The sequence below is a fragment of the Oncorhynchus clarkii genome, chromosome 19 (assembly GCF_045791955.1).
Source record: "Oncorhynchus clarkii lewisi isolate Uvic-CL-2024 chromosome 19, UVic_Ocla_1.0, whole genome shotgun sequence".
In the NCBI taxonomy this organism is placed as follows: Eukaryota; Metazoa; Chordata; class Actinopteri; order Salmoniformes; family Salmonidae; genus Oncorhynchus; species Oncorhynchus clarkii.
In genome coordinates this window covers 4,071,549-4,089,508 of record NC_092165.1, presented here as the reverse complement: position 1 = coordinate 4,089,508, position 17,960 = coordinate 4,071,549, and the positions used below count along the sequence as shown (strand labels likewise).

The following is a 17,960-nucleotide window of genomic DNA, read 5'->3' as shown; positions in this document are numbered from 1 at the left end:
CAGCCAGTTAGCTGGTAGTAGATCAAACCAGCCAGTTAGTAGATCAAACCAGCCAGTTAGTAGATCAAACCAGCCAGTTAGCTGGTAGTAGATCAAACCAGCCAGTTAGTAGATCAAACCAGCCAGTTAGTAGATCAAACCAGCCAGTTAGCTGGTAGTAGATCAAACCAGCCAGTTAGTAGATCAAACCAGCCAGTTAGTAGATCAAACCAGCCAGTTAGTAGATCAAACCAGCCAGTTAGTAGATCAAACCAGCCAGTTAGCTGGTAGTAGATCAAACCAGCCAGTTAGTAGATCAAACCAGCCAGTTAGCTGGTAGTAGATCAAACCAGCCAGTTAGCTGGTAGTAGATCAAACCAGCCAGTTAGCAGGTAGTAGATCAAACCAGCCAGTTAGCAGGTAGTAGATCAAACCAGCCAGTTAGCAGGTAGTAGATCAAACCAGCCAGTTAGCTGGTAGTAGATCAAACCAGCCAGTTAGTAGATCAAACCAGCCAGTTAGTAGATCAAACCAGCCAGTTAGTAGATCAAACCAGCCAGTTAGTTGGTAGTAGATCAAACCAGCCAGTTAGTAGATCAAACCAGCCAGTTAGCTGGTAGTAGATCAAACCAGCCAGTTAGCAGGTAGTAGATCAAACCAGCCAGTTAGTAGATCAAACCAGCCAGTTAGCTGGTAGTAGATCAAACCAGCCAGTTAGCTGGTAGTAGATCAAACCAGCCAGTTAGTAGATCAAACCAGCCAGTTAGTAGATCAAACCAGCCAGTTAGCTGGTAGTAGATCAAACCAGCCAGTTAGTAGATCAAACCAGCCAGTTAGTAGATCAAACCAGCCAGTTAGTAGATCAAACCAGCCAGTTAGCTGGTAGTAGATCAAACCAGCCAGTTAGTAGATCAAACCAGCCAGTTAGTAGATCAAACCAGCCAGTTAGTAGATCAAACCAGCCAGTTAGCTGGTAGTAGATCAAACCAGCCAGTTAGTAGATCAAACCAGCCAGTTAGCTGGTAGTAGATCAAACCAGCCAGTTAGCTGGTAGTAGATCAAACCAGCCAGTTAGCAGGTAGTAGATCAAACCAGCCAGTTAGCAGGTAGTAGATCAAACCAGCCAGTTAGTAGATCAAACCAGCCAGTTAGCTGGTAGTAGATCAAACCAGCCAGTTAGTAGATCAAACCAGCCAGTTAGCTGGTAGTAGATCAAACCAGCCAGTTAGCAGGTAGTAGATCAAACCAGCCAGTTAGCTGGTAGTAGATCAAACCAGCCAGTTAGCAGGTAGTAGATCAAACCAGCCAGTTAGTAGATCAAACCAGCCAGTTAGTAGATCAAACCAGCCAGTTAGCTGGTAGTAGATCAAACCAGCCAGTTAGCCGGTAGTAGATCAAACCAGCCAGTTAGTAGATCAAACCAGCCAGTTAGCTGGTAGGAGATCAAACCAGCCAGTTAGTAGATCAAACCAGCCAGTTAGTAGATCAAACCAGCCAGTTAGTAGATCAAACCAGCCAGTTAGTAGATCAAACCAGCCAGTTAGCGGTTAGTAGATCAAACCAGCCAGTTAGCTGGTAGTAGATCAAACCAGCCAGTTAGCAGGTAGTAGATCAAACCAGCCAGTTAGTAGATCAAACCAGCCAGTTAGCTGGTAGTAGATCAAACCAGCCAGTTAGCTGGTAGGAGATCAAACCAGCCAGTTAGTAGATCAAACCAGCCAGTTAGCTGGTAGTAGATCAAACCAGCCAGTTAGTAGATCAAACCAGCCAGTTAGCAGGTAGTAGATCAAACCAGCCAGTTAGCTGGTAGTAGATCAAACCAGCCAGTTAGCTGGTAGTAGATCAAACCAGCCAGTTAGCTGGTAGTAGATCAAACCAGCCAGTTAGTAGATCAAACCAGCCCGTTAGTAGATCAAACCAGCCAGTTAGTAGATCAAACCAGCCAGTTAGTAGATCAAACCAGCCAGTTAGTAGATCAAACCAGCCAGTTAGTAGATCAAACCAGCCAGTTAGTAGATCAAACCAGCCAGTTAGTAGATCAAACCAGCCAGTTAGTAGATCAAACCAGCCAGTTAGCTGGTAGTAGATCAAACCAGCCAGTTAGCTGGTAGTAGATCAAACCAGCCAGTTAGCAGGTAGTAGATCAAACCAGCCAGTTAGCTGGTAGTAGATCAAACCAGCCAGTTAGTAGATCAAACCAGCCAGTTAGTAGATCAAACCAGCCAGTTAGTAGATCAAACCAGCCAGTTAGTAGATCAAACCAGCCAGTTAGTAGATCAAACCAGCCAGTTAGCTGGTAGTAGATCAAACCAGCCAGTTAGCTGATAGTAGATCAAACCAGCCAGTTAGCTGGTAGTAGATCAAACCAGCCAGTTAGTAGATCAAACCAGCCAGTTAACTGGTAGTAGATCAAACCAGCCAGTTAGCAGGTAGTAGATCAAACCAGCCAGTTAGCTGGTAGTAGATCAAACCAGCCAGTTAGCAGGTAGTAGATCAAACCAGCCAGTTAGCAGGTAGTAGATCAAACCAGCCAGTTAGTAGATCAAACCAGCCAGTTAGCTGGTAGTAGATCAAACCAGCCAGTTAGCAGGTAGTAGATCAAACCAGCCAGTTAGTAGATCAAACCAGCCAGTTAGCAGGTAGTAGATCAAACCAGCCAGTTAGCTGGTAGTAGATCAAACCAGCCAGTTAGCAGGTAGTAGATCAAACCAGCCAGTTAGTAGATCAAACCAGCCAGTTAGTAGGTAGTAGATCAAACCAGCCAGTTAGTAGATCAAACCAGCCAGTTAGCTGGTAGTAGATCAAACCAGCCAGTTAGCTGGTAGTAGATCAAACCAGCCAGTTAGCTGGTAGTAGATCAAACCAGCCAGTTAGTAGATCAAACCAGCCAGTTAGCTGGTAGTAGATCAAACCAGCCAGTTAGCTGGTAGTAGATCAAACCAGCCAGTTAGCAGGTAGTAGATCAAACCAGCCAGTTAGTAGATCAAACCAGCCAGTTAGTAGATCAAACCAGCCAGTTAGCTGGTAGTAGATCAAACCAGCCAGTTAGTAGATCAAACCAGCCAGTTAGCTGGTAGTAGATCAAACCAGCCAGGTAGTAGATTAAACCAGCCAGTTAGCTGGTAGTAGATCAAACCAGCCAGTTAGTAGATCAAACCAGCCAGTTAGTAGATCAAACCAGCCAGTTAGTAGATCAAACCAGCCAGTTAGTAGATCAAACCAGCCAGTTAGCTGGTAGTAGATCAAACCAGCCAGGTAGTAGATCAAACCAGCCAGTTAGCTGGTAGTAGATCAAACCAGCCAGTTAGTAGATCAAACCAGCCAGTTAGCTGGTAGTAGATCAAACCAGCCAGTTAGTAGATCAAACCAGCCAGTTAGCTGGTAGTAGATCAAACCAGCCAGTTAGCTGGTAGTAGATCAAACCAGCCAGTTGGTAGATCAAACCAGCCAGTTAGCAGGTAGTAGATCAAACCAGCCAGTTAGTAGATCAAACCAGCCAGTTAGCTGGTAGTAGATCAAACCAGCCAGTTAGTAGATCAAACCAGCCAGTTAGCTGGTAGTAGATCAAACCAGCCAGTTAGCTGGTAGTAGATCAAACCAGCCAGTTAGCAGGTAGTAGATCAAACCAGCCAGTTAGCTGGTAGTAGATCAAACCAGCCAGTTAGTAGATCAAACCAGCCAGTTAGCTGGTAGTAGATCAAACCAGCCAGTTAGTAGATCAAACCAGCCAGTTAGCTGGTAGTAGATCAAACCAGCCAGTTAGTAGATCAAACCAGCCAGTTAGCTGGTAGTAGATCAAACCAGCCAGTAGATCAAACCAGCCAGTTAGTTAGTAGATCAAACCAGCCAGTTAGTAGATCAAACCAGGTAGTAGATCAAACCAGCCAGTTAGCTGGTAGTAGATCAAACCAGCCAGTTAGTAGATCAAACCAGCCAGTTAGTAGTAGATCAAACCAGCCAGTTAGTTGGTAGTAGATCAAACCAGCCAGCCAGTTAGTAGATCAAACCAGCCAGTTAGCTGGTAGTAGATCAAACCAGCCAGTTAGTAGATCAAACCAGCCAGTAGTAGATCAAACCAGCCAGTTAGCTGGTAGTAGATCAAACCAGCCAGTTAGCTGGTAGTAGATCAAACCAGCCAGTTAGCTGGTAGTAGATCAAACCAGCCAGTTAGTAGATCAAACCAGCCAGTTAGTAGATCAAACCAGCCAGTTAGATCAAACCAGCCAGTAGTAGATCAAACCAGCCAGTTAGTAGATCAAACCAGCCAGTTAGTAGATCAAACCAGCCAGTTAGTAGATCAAACCAGCCAGTTAGCTGGTAGTAGATCAAACCAGCCAGTTAGTAGATCAAACCAGCCAGTTAGTAGATCAAACCAGCCAGTTAGTAGATCAAACCAGCCAGTTAGCTGGTAGTAGATCAAACCAGCCAGTTAGTAGTAGATCAAACCAGCCAGTTAGCTGGTAGTAGATCAAACCAGCCAGTTAGCTGGTAGTAGATCAAACCAGCCAGTTAGCAGGTAGTAGATCAAACCAGCCAGATCAAACCAGCCAGGTAGTAGATCAAACCAGCCAGTTAGCTGGTAGTAGATCAAACCAGCCAGTTAGCTGGTAGTAGATCAAACCAGCCAGTTAGTAGATCAAACCAGCCAGTTAGCTGGTAGTAGATCAAACCAGCCAGTTAGCAGGTAGTAGATCAAACCAGCCAGTTAGCTGGTAGTAGATCAAACCAGCCAGTTAGCAGGTAGTAGATCAAACCAGCCAGTTAGTAGATCAAACCAGCCAGTTAGTAGATCAAACCAGCCAGTTAGCTGGTAGTAGATCAAACCAGCCAGTTAGCCGGTAGTAGATCAAACCAGCCAGTAGATCAAACCAGCCAGTTAGTAGATCAAACCAGCCAGTTAGCTGGTAGGAGATCAAACCAGCCAGTTAGTAGATCAAACCAGCCAGTTAGTAGATCAAACCAGCCAGTTAGTAGATCAAACCAGCCAGTTAGCGGTTAGTAGATCAAACCAGCCAGTTAGCTGGTAGTAGATCAAACCAGCCAGTTAGCTGGTAGTAGATCAAACCAGCCAGTTAGTAGATCAAACCAGCCAGTTAGCTGGTAGTAGATCAAACCAGCCAGTTAGCTGGCAGTAGATCAAACCAGCCAGTTAGTGGTAGTAGATCAAACCAGCCAGTTAGCTGGTAGTAGATCAAACCAGCCAGTTAGTAGATCAAACCAGCCAGTTAGCAGGTAGTAGATCAAACCAGCCAGTTAGCTGGTAGTAGATCAAACCAGCCAGTTAGCTGGTAGTAGATCAAACCAGCCAGTTAGTAGATCAAACCAGCCAGCCAGTTAGTAGATCAAACCAGCCAGTTAGCCAGTTAGCTGGTAGTAGATCAAACCAGCCAGTTAGTAGTAGATCAAACCAGCCAGTTAGCAGTTAGCAGGTAGTAGATCAAACCAGGTAGTAGATCAAACCAGCCAGTTAGTAGATCAAACCAGCCTAGCTGGTAGTAGATCAAACCAGCCAGTTAGTAGATCAAAACCAGATCAAACCAGCCAGTTAGTTAGTAGATCAAACCAGCCAGGTAGTAGATCAAACCAGCCAGTTAGTAGATCAAACCAGCCAGTAGTAGATCAAACCAGCCAGTAGTAGATCAAACCAGCCAGTTAGTAGATCAAACCAGCCAGTTAGCTGGTAGTAGATCAAACCAGCCAGTTAGTAGATCAAACCAGCCAGTTAGCTGGTAGTAGATCAAACCAGCCAGTTAGCTGGTAGTAGATCAAACCAGCCAGTTAGCTGGTAGTAGATCAAACCAGCCAGTTAGCTGGTAGTAGATCAAACCAGCCAGTTAGTAGATCAAACCAGCCAGTTAGTAGATCAAACCAGCCAGTTAGTAGATCAAACCAGCCAGTTAGTAGATCAAACCAGCCAGTTAGTAGATCAAACCAGCCAGTTAGCTGGTAGTAGATCAAACCAGCCAGTTAGCTGGTAGTAGATCAAACCAGCCAGTTAGCTGGTAGTAGATCAAACCAGCCAGTTAGTAGATCAAACCAGCCAGTTAGCTGGTAGTAGATCAAACCAGCCAGTTAGCTGGTAGTAGATCAAACCAGCCAGTTAGCTGGTAGTAGATCAAACCAGCCAGTTAGCTGGTAGTAGATCAAACCAGCCAGTTAGCTGGTAGTAGATCAAACCAGCCAGTTAGTAGATCAAACCAGCCAGTTAGCTGGTAGTAGATCAAACCAGCCAGTTAGCTGGTAGTAGATCAAACCAGCCAGTTAGTAGATCAAACCAGCCAGTTAGCAGGTAGTAGATCAAACCAGCCAGTTAGCTGGTAGTAGATCAAACCAGCCAGTTAGCTGGTAGTAGATCAAACCAGCCAGGTAGTAGATCAAACCAGCCAGTTAGCTGGTAGTAGATCAAACCAGTAGATCAAACCAGCCAGTTAGTAGATCAAACCAGCCAGTTAGTAGATCAAACCAGCCAGTTAGTAGATCAAACCAGCCTGGTAGTAGATCAAACCAGCCAGTTAGTAGATCAAACCAGCCAGTTAGCCAGTTAGCTGGTAGTAGATCAAACCAGGTAGTAGATCAAACCAGCCAGTGGTAGTAGATCAAACCAGCCAGTTAGCTGGTAGTAGATCAAACCAGCCAGTTAGTAGATCAAACCAGCCAGTTAGCTGGTAGTAGATCAAACCAGCCAGTTAGCTCAAACCAGCCAGTAGTAGATCAAACCAGCCAGTTAGCAGGTAGTAGATCAAACCAGCCAGTTAGCTGGTAGTAGATCAAACCAGCCAGTTAGTAGATCAAACCAGCCAGTTAGCTGGTAGTAGATCAAACCAGCCAGTTAGTAGATCAAACCAGCCAGTTAGCTGGTAGTAGATCAAACCAGCCAGTTAGTAGATCAAACCAGCCAGTTAGCTGGTAGTAGATCAAACCAGCCAGTTAGCTGGTAGTAGATCAAACCAGCCAGTTAGTAGATCAAACCAGCCAGTTAGTAGATCAAACCAGCCAGTTAGTAGATCAAACCAGCCAGTTAGCTGGTAGTAGATCAAACCAGCCAGGTAGTAGATCAAACCAGCCAGTAGTAGATCAAACCAGCCAGTAGTAGATCAAACCAGCCAGTTAGCAGTTAGTAGATCAAACCAGCCAGTTAGTGGTAGTAGATCAAACCAGCCAGTTAGCTGGTAGTAGATCAAACCAGCCAGTTAGCTGGTAGTAGATCAAACCAGCCAGTAGTAGATCAAACCAGCCAGTTAGCTGGTAGTAGATCAAACCAGCCAGTTTGGTAGTAGATCAAACCAGCCAGTAGTAGATCAAACCAGCCAGTAGTAGATCAAACCAGCCAGTTAGTAGATCAAACCAGCCAGTTAGTAGATCAAACCAGCCAGTTAGTAGATGGTAGTAGATCAAACCAGCCAGTTAGCTGGTAGTAGATCAAACCAGCCAGTTAGCAGGTAGTAGATCAAACCAGCCAGTTAGCTGGTAGTAGATCAAACCAGCCAGTTAGTTCAAACCAGCCAGTAGTAGATCAAACCAGGTAGTAGATCAAACCAGCCAGTTAGTGGTAGTAGATCAAACCAGCCAGTTAGTAGATCAAACCAGCCAGTTAGCTGGTAGTAGATCAAACCAGCCAGTTAGTAGATCAAACCAGCCAGTTAGCTGGTAGTAGATCAAACCAGCCAGTTAGTAGATCAAACCAGCCAGTTAGCTGGTAGTAGATCAAACCAGCCAGTTAGCTGGTAGTAGATCAAACCAGCCAGTTAGCTGGTAGTAGATCAAACCAGCCAGTTAGCTGGTAGTAGATCAAACCAGCCAGTTAGTAGATCAAACCAGCCAGTTAGTAGATCAAACCAGCCAGTTAGTAGATCAAACCAGCCAGTTAGTGGTAGTAGATCAAACCAGCCAGTTAGTAGATCAAACCAGCCAGTTAGATCAAACCAGGTAGTAGATCAAACCAGCCAGTTAGCTGGTAGTAGATCAAACCAGCCAGTTAGCTGGTAGTAGATCAAACCAGCCAGTTAGCTGGTAGTAGATCAAACCAGCCAGTTAGCCTGGTAGTAGATCAAACCAGCCAGTTAGCTGGTAGTAGATCAAACCAGCCAGTTAGCTGGTAGTAGATCAAACCAGCCAGTTAGTAGATCAAACCAGCCAGTTAGCTGGTAGTAGATCAAACCAGCCAGTTAGTAGATCAAACCAGCCAGTTAGCTGGTAGTAGATCAAACCAGCCAGTTAGTAGATCAAACCAGCCAGTTAGCTGGTAGTAGATCAAACCAGCCAGTTAGCTGGTAGTAGATCAAACCAGGTAGTAGATCAAACCAGCCAGTTAGCAGGTAGTAGATCAAACCAGCCAGTTAGCAGGTAGTAGATCAAACCAGCCAGTTAGCTGGTAGTAGATCAAACCAGCCAGTTAGCTGGTAGTAGATCAAACCAGCCAGTTAGCAGGTAGTAGATCAAACCAGCCAGTTAGCAGGTAGTAGATCAAACCAGCCAGTTAGCTGGTAGTAGATCAAACCAGCCAGTTAGATCAAACCAGGTAGTAGATCAAACCAGCCAGTTAGTTAGTAGATCAAACCAGCCAGTAGTAGATCAAACCAGCCAGTTAGTGGTAGTAGATCAAACCAGCCAGTTAGTAGATCAAACCAGCCAGTTAGCTGGTAGTAGATCAAACCAGGTAGTAGATCAAACCAGCCAGTTAGCTGGTAGTAGATCAAACCAGCCAGTTAGCTGGTAGTAGATCAAACCAGCCAGTTAGCTGGTAGTAGATCAAACCAGCCAGTTAGCTGGTAGTAGATCAAACCAGCCAGTTAGTAGATCAAACCAGCCAGTTAGCTGGTAGTAGATCAAACCAGCCAGTTAGTAGATCAAACCAGCCAGTTAGTGGTAGTAGATCAAACCAGCCAGTTAGCTGGTAGTAGATCAAACCAGCCAGTTAGCTGGTAGTAGATCAAACCAGCCAGTTAGCTGGTAGTAGATCAAACCAGCCAGTGGTAGTAGATAGCTGGTAGTAGATCAAACCAGCCAGTTAGTAGATCAAACCAGCCAGTTAGCAGGTAGTAGATCAAACCAGCCAGTTAGTAGATCAAACCAGCCAGTTAGCTGGTAGTAGATCAAACCAGCCAGTAGTAGATCAAACCAGCCAGTTAGCTGGTAGTAGATCAAACCAGCCAGTTAGCTGGTAGTAGATCAAACCAGCCAGTTAGTAGTAGATCAAACCAGCCAGTAGTAGATCAAACCAGCCAGTTAGTGGTAGTAGATCAAACCAGCCAGTAGTAGATCAAACCAGCCAGTAGTAGATCAAACCAGCCAGTTAGCTGGTAGTAGATCAAACCAGCCAGTTAGTGGTAGTAGATCAAACCAGCCAGTTAGCTGGTAGTAGATCAAACCAGCCAGTTAGCTGGTAGTAGATCAAACCAGCCAGCTGGTAGTAGATCAAACCAGGTAGTAGATCAAACCAGCCAGTTAGCTGGTAGTAGATCAAACCAGCCAGTTAGTAGATCAAACCAGCCAGTTAGCTGGTAGTAGATCAAACCAGCCAGTTAGTAGATCAAACCAGCCAGTTAGCAGGTAGTAGATCAAACCAGCCAGTTAGCTGGTAGTAGATCAAACCAGCCAGTTAGTGGTAGTAGATCAAACCAGCCAGTTAGCAGGTAGTAGATCAAACCAGCCAGTTAGCTGGTAGTAGATCAAACCAGCCAGTTAGCTGGTAGTAGATCAAACCAGCCAGTGGTAGTAGATCAAACCAGCCAGTTAGCTGGTAGTAGATCAAACCAGCCAGTTAGTAGATCAAACCAGCCAGTTAGCTGGTAGTAGATCAAACCAGCCAGTTAGTTAGTAGATCAAACCAGCCAGTTAGCTGGTAGTAGATCAAACCAGCCAGTTAGCTGGTAGTAGATCAAACCAGCCAGTTAGTAGTTAGTAGATCAAACCAGCCAGTTAGTTAGCAGGTAGTAGATCAAACCAGCCAGTTAGTAGATCAAACCAGCCAGTTAGCTGGTAGTAGATCAAACCAGCCAGTTAGTAGATCAAACCAGCCAGTTAGCTGGTAGTAGATCAAACCAGCCAGTTAGCTGGTAGTAGATCAAACCAGCCAGTTAGCAGGTAGTAGATCAAACCAGCCAGTTAGCTCAAACCAGCCAGTTAGTAGTAGATCAAACCAGCCAGTTAGTAGATCAAACCAGCCAGTTAGCTGGTAGTAGATCAAACCAGCAGTTAGCTGGTAGTAGATCAAACCAGCCAGTTAGCTGGTAGTAGATCAAACCAGCCAGTTAGTAGATCAAACCAGCCAGTAGTAGATCAAACCAGCCAGTTAGTAGATCAAACCAGCCAGTTAGCTGGTAGTAGATCAAACCAGCCTGGTAGTAGATCAAACCAGCCTGGTAGTAGATCAAACCAGCCAGTTAGCTGGTAGTAGATCAAACCAGCCAGTTAGCTGGTAGTAGATCAAACCAGCCAGTTAGCTGGTAGTAGATCAAACCAGCCAGTTAGCTGGTAGTAGATCAAACCAGCCAGTTAGCCAGATTAGCCAGTTAGGTAGTAGATCAAACCAGCCAGTTAGTAGATCAAACCAGCCAGTTAGCTGGTAGTAGATCAAACCAGCCAGTTAGCTGGTAGTAGATCAAACCAGCCTGGTAGTAGATCAAACCAGCCAGTTAGCTGGTAGTAGATCAAACCAGCCAGTTAGCAGGTAGTAGATCAAACCAGCCAGTTAGCAGGTAGTAGATCAAACCAGCCAGTTAGCTGGTAGTAGATCAAACCAGCCAGTTAGTAGATCAAACCAGCCAGTTAGCTGGTAGTAGATCAAACCAGCCAGTTAGCTGGTAGTAGATCAAACCAGCCAGTTAGCTGGTAGTAGATCAAACCAGCCAGTTAGTGGTAGTAGATCAAACCAGCCAGTTAGCTAGTAGATAGTGGTAGTAGATCAAACCAGCCAGTTAGCTGGTAGTAGATCAAACCAGCCAGTTAGCAGGTAGTAGATCAAACCAGCCAGTTAGCTGGTAGTAGATCAAACCAGCCAGTTAGCAGGTAGTAGATCAAACCAGCCAGTTAGCTGGTAGTAGATCAAACCAGCCAGTTAGCTGGTAGTAGATCAAACCAGCCAGTTAGCTGGTAGTAGATCAAACCAGCCAGTTAGCTGGTAGTAGATCAAACCAGCCAGTTAGCAGGTAGTAGATCAAACCAGCCAGTTAGCTGGTAGTAGATCAAACCAGCCAGTTAGTAGATCAAACCAGCCAGTTAGCTGGTAGTAGATCAAACCAGCCAGTTAGTAGATCAAACCAGCCAGTTAGCTGGTAGTAGATCAAACCAGCCAGTTAGTAGATCAAACCAGCCAGTTAGCTGGTAGTAGATCAAACCAGCCAGTTAGCTGGTAGTAGATCAAACCAGCCAGTTAGCTGGTAGTAGATCAAACCAGCCAGTTAGCTGGTAGTAGATCAAACCAGCCAGTAGTAGATCAAACCAGCCAGTTAGCTGGTAGTAGATCAAACCAGCCAGTTAGTAGATCAAACCAGCCAGTTAGCTGGTAGTAGATCAAACCAGCCAGTTAGTAGATCAAACCAGCCAGTTAGCAGTAGATCAAACCAGCCTGGTAGTAGATCAAACCAGCCAGTTAGCTGGTAGTAGATCAAACCAGCCAGTTAGCAGGTAGTAGATCAAACCAGCCAGTTAGCTGGTAGTAGATCAAACCAGTCAGTTAGCTGGTAGTAGATCAAACCAGCCAGTTAGCTGGTAGATCAAACCAGTTAGTAGATCAAACCAGCCAGTTAGCTGGTAGTAGATCAAACCAGCCAGTTAGCAGGTAGTAGATCAAACCAGCCAGTTAGCTGGTAGTAGATCAAACCAGCCAGTTAGCTGGTAGTATCAAACCAGCCAGTTAGCTGGTAGTAGATCAAACCAGCCAGTTAGCTGGTAGTAGATCAAACCAGCCAGTTAGTAGATCAAACCAGCCAGTTAGCTGGTAGTAGATCAAACCAGCCAGTTAGCTGGTAGTAGATCAAACCAGCCAGTTAGCTGGTAGTAGATCAAACCAGCCAGTTAGCTGGTAGTAGATCAAACCAGCCCAGTTAGATCAAACCAGGTAGTAGATCAAACCAGCCAGTTAGTAGATCAAACCAGCCAGTTAGCTCAAACCAGGTAGTAGATCAAACCAGCCAGTTAGCTGGTAGTAGATCAAACCAGCCAGTTAGTGGTAGTAGATCAAACCAGCCAGTTAGCTGGTAGTAGATCAAACCAGCCAGTTAGTAGATCAAACCAGCCAGTTAGCTGGTAGTAGATCAAACCAGCCAGTTAGTAGATCAAACCAGCCAGTTAGTAGATCAAACCAGCCAGTTAGCTGGTAGTAGATCAAACCAGCCAGTTAGTAGATCAAACCAGCCAGTTAGCTGGTAGTAGATCAAACCAGCCAGTAGTAGATCAAACCAGCCAGTTAGCTGGTAGTAGATCAAACCAGCCAGTTAGTAGATCAAACCAGCCAGTTAGCAGGTAGTAGATCAAACCAGCCAGTTAGTAGATCAAACCAGCCAAACAAACCAGCCAGTTAGCAGGTAGTAGATCAAACCAGCCAGTTAGCAGGTAGTAGATCAAACCAGCCAGTTAGTAGATCAAACCAGCCAGTTAGCTGGTAGTAGATCAAACCAGCCAGTTAGCAGGTAGTAGATCAAACCAGCCAGTTAGCTGGTAGTAGATCAAACCAGCCAGTAGTAGCAGCCAGTAGTAGATCAAACCAGCCAGTTAGCTGGTAGTAGATCAAACCAGCCAGTAGTAGATCAAACCAGCCAGTTAGTAGATCAAACCAGCCAGTTAGCTGGTAGTAGATCAAACCAGCCAGTAGTAGATCAAACCAGCCAGTTAGCTGGTAGTAGATCAAACCAGCCAGTTAGCTGGTAGTAGATCAAACCAGCCAGTTAGTAGATCAAACCAGCCAGTTAGCTGGTAGTAGATCAAACCAGCCAGTTAGTAGATCAAACCAGCCAGTTAGCTGGTAGTAGATCAAACCAGCCAGTTAGCTGGTAGTAGATCAAACCAGCCAGTAGTAGATCAAACCAGCCAGTAGTAGATCAAACCAGCCTGGTAGTAGATCAAACCAGCCAGTTAGTAGGCCAGTTAGCTGGTAGTAGATCAAACCAGCCAGTTAGTGGTAGTAGATCAAACCAGCCAGTAGTAGATCAAACCAGCCAGTTAGCTGGTAGTAGATCAAACCAGCCAGTTAGTGGTAGTAGATCAAACCAGCCAGTTAGCTGGTAGTAGATCAAACCAGCCAGTTAGCTGGTAGTAGATCAAACCAGCCAGTTAGCTGGTAGTAGATCAAACCAGCCAGTTAGCTGGTAGTAGATCAAACCAGCCAGTTAGCTGGTAGTAGATCAAACCAGCCAGTTAGTAGATCAAACCAGCCAGTTAGCAGGTAGTAGATCAAACCAGCCAGTTAGCTGGTAGTAGATCAAACCAGCCAGTTAGCTGGTAGTAGATCAAACCAGCCAGTTAGCTGGTAGTAGATCAAACCAGCCAGTTAGCTGGTAGTAGATCACACCAGCCAGTTAGTGGTAGTAGATCAAACCAGCCAGTTAGCAGGTAGTAGATCAAACCAGCCAGTTAGCTGGTAGTAGATCAAACCAGCCAGTTAGCTGGTAGTAGATCAAACCAGCCAGTTAGTAGATCAAACCAGCCAGTTAGTAGATCAAACCAGCCAGTTAGCTGGTAGTAGATCAAACCAGCCAGTTAGTAGATCAAACCAGCCAGTTAGCAGGTAGTAGATCAAACCAGCCAGTTAGTAGATCAAACCAGCCAGTTAGTAGATCAAACCAGCCAGTTAGCTGGTAGTAGATCAAACCAGCCAGTTAGCTGGTAGTAGATCAAACCAGCCAGTTAGCAGGTAGTAGATCAAACCAGCCAGTTAGCAGGTAGTAGATCAAACCAGCCAGTTAGCTGGTAGTAGATCAAACCAGCCAGTTAGCTGGTAGTAGATCAAACCAGCCAGTTAGCTGGTAGTAGATCAAACCAGCCAGTTAGTAGATCAAACCAGCCAGTTAGCTGGTAGTAGATCAAACCAGCCAGTTAGTAGATCAAACCAGCCAGTTAGCTGGTAGTAGATCAAACCAGCCAGTTAGCTGGTAGTAGATCAAACCAGCCAGTTAGCTGGTAGTAGATCAAACCAGCCAGCCAGTTAGCTGGTAGTAGATCAAACCAGCCAGTTAGCTGGTAGTAGATCAAACCAGCCTGGTAGTAGATCAAACCAGCCAGTTAGCTGGTAGTAGATCAAACCAGCCAGTTAGTAGATCAAACCAGCCAGTTAGTAGATCAAACCAGCCAGTTAGCTGGTAGTAGATCAAACCAGCCAGGTAGTAGATCAAACCAGCCAGTTAGTAGATCAAACCAGCCAGTTAGTAGATCAAACCAGCCAGTTAGCTGGTAGTAGATCAAACCAGCCAGTTAGCTGGTAGTAGATCAAACCAGCCAGTTAGCAGGTAGTAGATCAAACCAGCCAGTTAGTAGATCAAACCAGCCAGTTAGTAGATCAAACCAGCCAGTTAGCTGGTAGTAGATCAAACCAGCCAGTTAGTAGATCAAACCAGCCAGTTAGCTGGTAGAAGATCAAACCAGCCAGTTAGCTGGTAGTAGATCAAACCAGCCAGTTAGCTGGTAGTAGATCAAACCAGCCAGTTAGCAGGTAGGAGATCAAACCAGCCAGTTAGCAGGTAGGAGATCAAACCAGCCAGTTAGCAGGTAGGAGATCAAACCAGCCAGTTAACAGGTAGGAGATCAAACCAGCCAGTTAGTAGATCAAACCAGCCAGTTAGCAGGTAGGAGATCAAACCAGCCAGTTAGTAGATCAAACCAGCCAGTTAGCTGGTAGTAGATCAAACCAGGCAGTTAGTAGATCAAACCAGCCAGTTAGTAGATCAAACCAGCCAGTTAGTAGATCAAACCAGCCAGTTAGTAGATCAAACCAGCCAGTTAGCTGGTAGTAGATCAAACCAGCCAGTTAGTAGGTAGTAGATCAAACCAGCCAGTTAGCAGGTAGTAGATCAAACCAGCCAGTTAGTAGATCAAACCAGCCAGTTAGTAGATCAAACCAGCCAGTTAGTAGATCAAACCAGCCAGTTAGCTGGTAGTAGATCAAACCAGCCAGTTAGTAGATCAAACCAGCCAGTTAGTAGATCAAACCAGCCAGTTAGTAGATCAAACCAGCCAGTTAGTAGATCAAACCAGCCAGTTAGCTGGTAGTAGATCAAACCAGCCAGTTAGCAGGTAGGAGATCAAACCAGCCAGTTAGCTGGTAGTAGATCAAACCAGCCAGTTAGTAGATCAAACCAGCCAGTTAGCAGGTAGTAGATCAAACCAGCCAGTTAGCTGGTAGTAGATCAAACCAGCCAGTTAGTAGATCAAACCAGCCAGTTAGTAGATCAAATCAGCCAGTTAGCTGGTAGTAGATCAAACCAGCCAGTTAGTAGATCAAACCAGCCAGTTAGCTGGTAGTAGATCAAACCAGCCAGTTAGCTGGTAGTAGATCAAACCAGCCAGTTAGCAGGTAGGAGATCAAACCAGCCAGTTAGCAGGTAGGAGATCAAACCAGCCAGTTAGCTGGTAGTAGATCAAACCAGCCAGTTAGTACATCAAACCAGCCAGTTAGCAGGTAGTAGATCAAACCAGCCAGTTAGCTGGTAGTAGATCAAACCAGCCAGTTAGCAGGTAGTAGATCAAACCAGCCAGTTAGCAGGTAGGAGATCAAACCAGCCAGTTAGTAGATCAAACCAGCCAGTTAGCAGGTAGTAGATCAAACCAGCCAGTTAGTAGATCAAACCAGCCAGTTAGCTGGTAGTAGATCAAACCAGCCAGTTAGCAGGTAGTAGATCAAACCAGCCAGTTAGTAGATCAAACCAGCCAGTTAGTAGATCAAATCAGCCAGTTAGCTGGTAGTAGATCAAACCAGCCAGTTAGTAGATCAAACCAGCCAGTTAGCTGGTAGTAGATCAAACCAGCCAGTTAGCTGGTAGTAGATCAAACCAGCCAGTTAGCTGGTAGTAGATCAAACCAGCCAGTTAGCAGGTAGTAGATCAAACCAGCCAGTTAGTAGATCAAACCAGCCAGTTAGTAGATCAAACCAGCCAGTTAGTAGATCAAACCAGCCAGTTAGTAGATCAAACCAGCCAGTTAGCTGGTAGTAGATTAAACCAGCCAGTTAGCTGGTAGTAGATCAAACCAGCCAGTTAGTAGATCAAACCAGCCAGTTAGCAGGTAGTAGATCAAACCAGCCAGTTAGTAGATCAAACCAGCCAGTTAGCTGGTAGTAGATCAAACCAGCCAGTTAGCAGGTAGTAGATCAAACCAGCCAGTTAGTAGATCAAACCAGCCAGTTAGTAGATCAAATCAGCCAGTTAGCTGGTAGTAGATCAAACCAGCCAGTTAGTAGATCAAACCAGCCAGTTAGCTGGTAGTAGATCAAACCAGCCAGTTAGCTGGTAGTAGATCAAACCAGCCAGTTAGCTGGTAGTAGATCAAACCAGCCAGTTAGCTGGTAGTAGATCAAACCAACCAGTTAGCAGGTAGTAGATCAAACCAGCCAGTTAGTAGATCAAACCAGCCAGTTAGTAGATCAAACCAGCCAGTTAGTAGATCAAACCAGCCAGTTAGTAGATCAAACCAGCCAGTTAGCTGGTAGTAGATTAAACCAGCCAGTTAGCTGGTAGTAGATCAAACCAGCCAGTTAGCTGGTAGTAGATCAAACCAGCCAGTTAGCTGGTAGTAGATCAAACCAGCCAGTTAGTAGATCAAACCAGCCAGTTAGTAGATCAAACCAGCCAGTTAGCTGGTAGTAGATCAAACCAGCCAGTTAGTAGATCAAACCAGCCAGTTAGCAGGTAGTAGATCAAACCAGCCAGTTAGTAGATCAAACCAGCCAGTTAGTAGATCAAACCAGCCAGTTAGTAGATCAAACCAGCCAGTTAGTAGATCAAACCAGCCAGTTAGCTGGTAGTAGATCAAACCAGCCAGTTAGTAGATCCAACCAGCCAGTTAATAGATCCAACCAGCCAGTTAGCTGGGTGTTTGACGCTGGGATCAACCCTTCTCCTCGGACAGAGATCAGACCAAACGCTCTGAATTTACAAACAGCCCAGAGCGCTCTGTGTGTGTGTGTGTGTGTGTGTGTGTGTGTGTGTGTGTGTGTATATACATACCTGGTGATGGTAGAGACAGTAAAGTGTGAAGGTGGTAGTGTCTCATGCATCAGTAACTGTAGATACACAGAGCTCTGGTCTCTGGCTATAGCCACCACCGGGTCAGCCTGACCCTGGTCACACTCATAGAACAACACACTGACCAGCCTGAGGACAGGGGACAGAGGACAGGACAGGACAGGGGACAGGACAGGGGACAGGACAGAGAACAGGACAGGACAGGGGACAGGACACAGAGGACAGGACAGGGGACAGAGGACAGGACAGGGGACAGAGAACAGGACAGGGGACAGGACAGGACAGGGGACAGGACACAGAGGACAGGACAGGGGACAGGACAGAGAACAGGACAGGGGACAAGACATGGGATAGGACACAGGACATGGGACAGAGGGGACAGGACAGAGGACAGGACAGGGGACAGGACAGAGGACAGGACATAGGACAGGGGACAGGAGGGTTGAAGGAGAGAGAATGGAAATGACAACTTTAGGAAAGAACAAGATTTGCTTTCAATCCCACACACACACACACACACTGTCTCACACACACACACACACTGTCTCACACACACACACACACTGTCTCACACACACACACTGTCTCACACACACACACACACACACAGTCTCACACACACACACACACACACAGTCTCACACACACACACACACACACACTGTCTCACACACACACACACACACACTGTCTCACACACACACACTGTCACACACACACACACACTGTCTCACACACACAGTCACACACACACACACAGTCACACACACACACACTGTCACACACACACACACACTGTCACACACACAC

General features: G+C 45.7%; 1 protein-coding gene across 1 annotated transcript in view; it reads right to left on the bottom strand.

Annotated features, from left to right (window-relative positions):
- LOC139374612 (huntingtin) overlaps positions 1-17,960 on the bottom strand; it is a 137,888-nt gene that overhangs the window by 74,614 nt on the left and 45,314 nt on the right. The window contains exon 23 of the mRNA XM_071115640.1: positions 17,133-17,279. Coding sequence (XP_070971741.1) covers positions 17,133-17,279 — 147 coding nt within the window. The remainder of the gene's footprint in view (positions 1-17,132; positions 17,280-17,960) is intronic.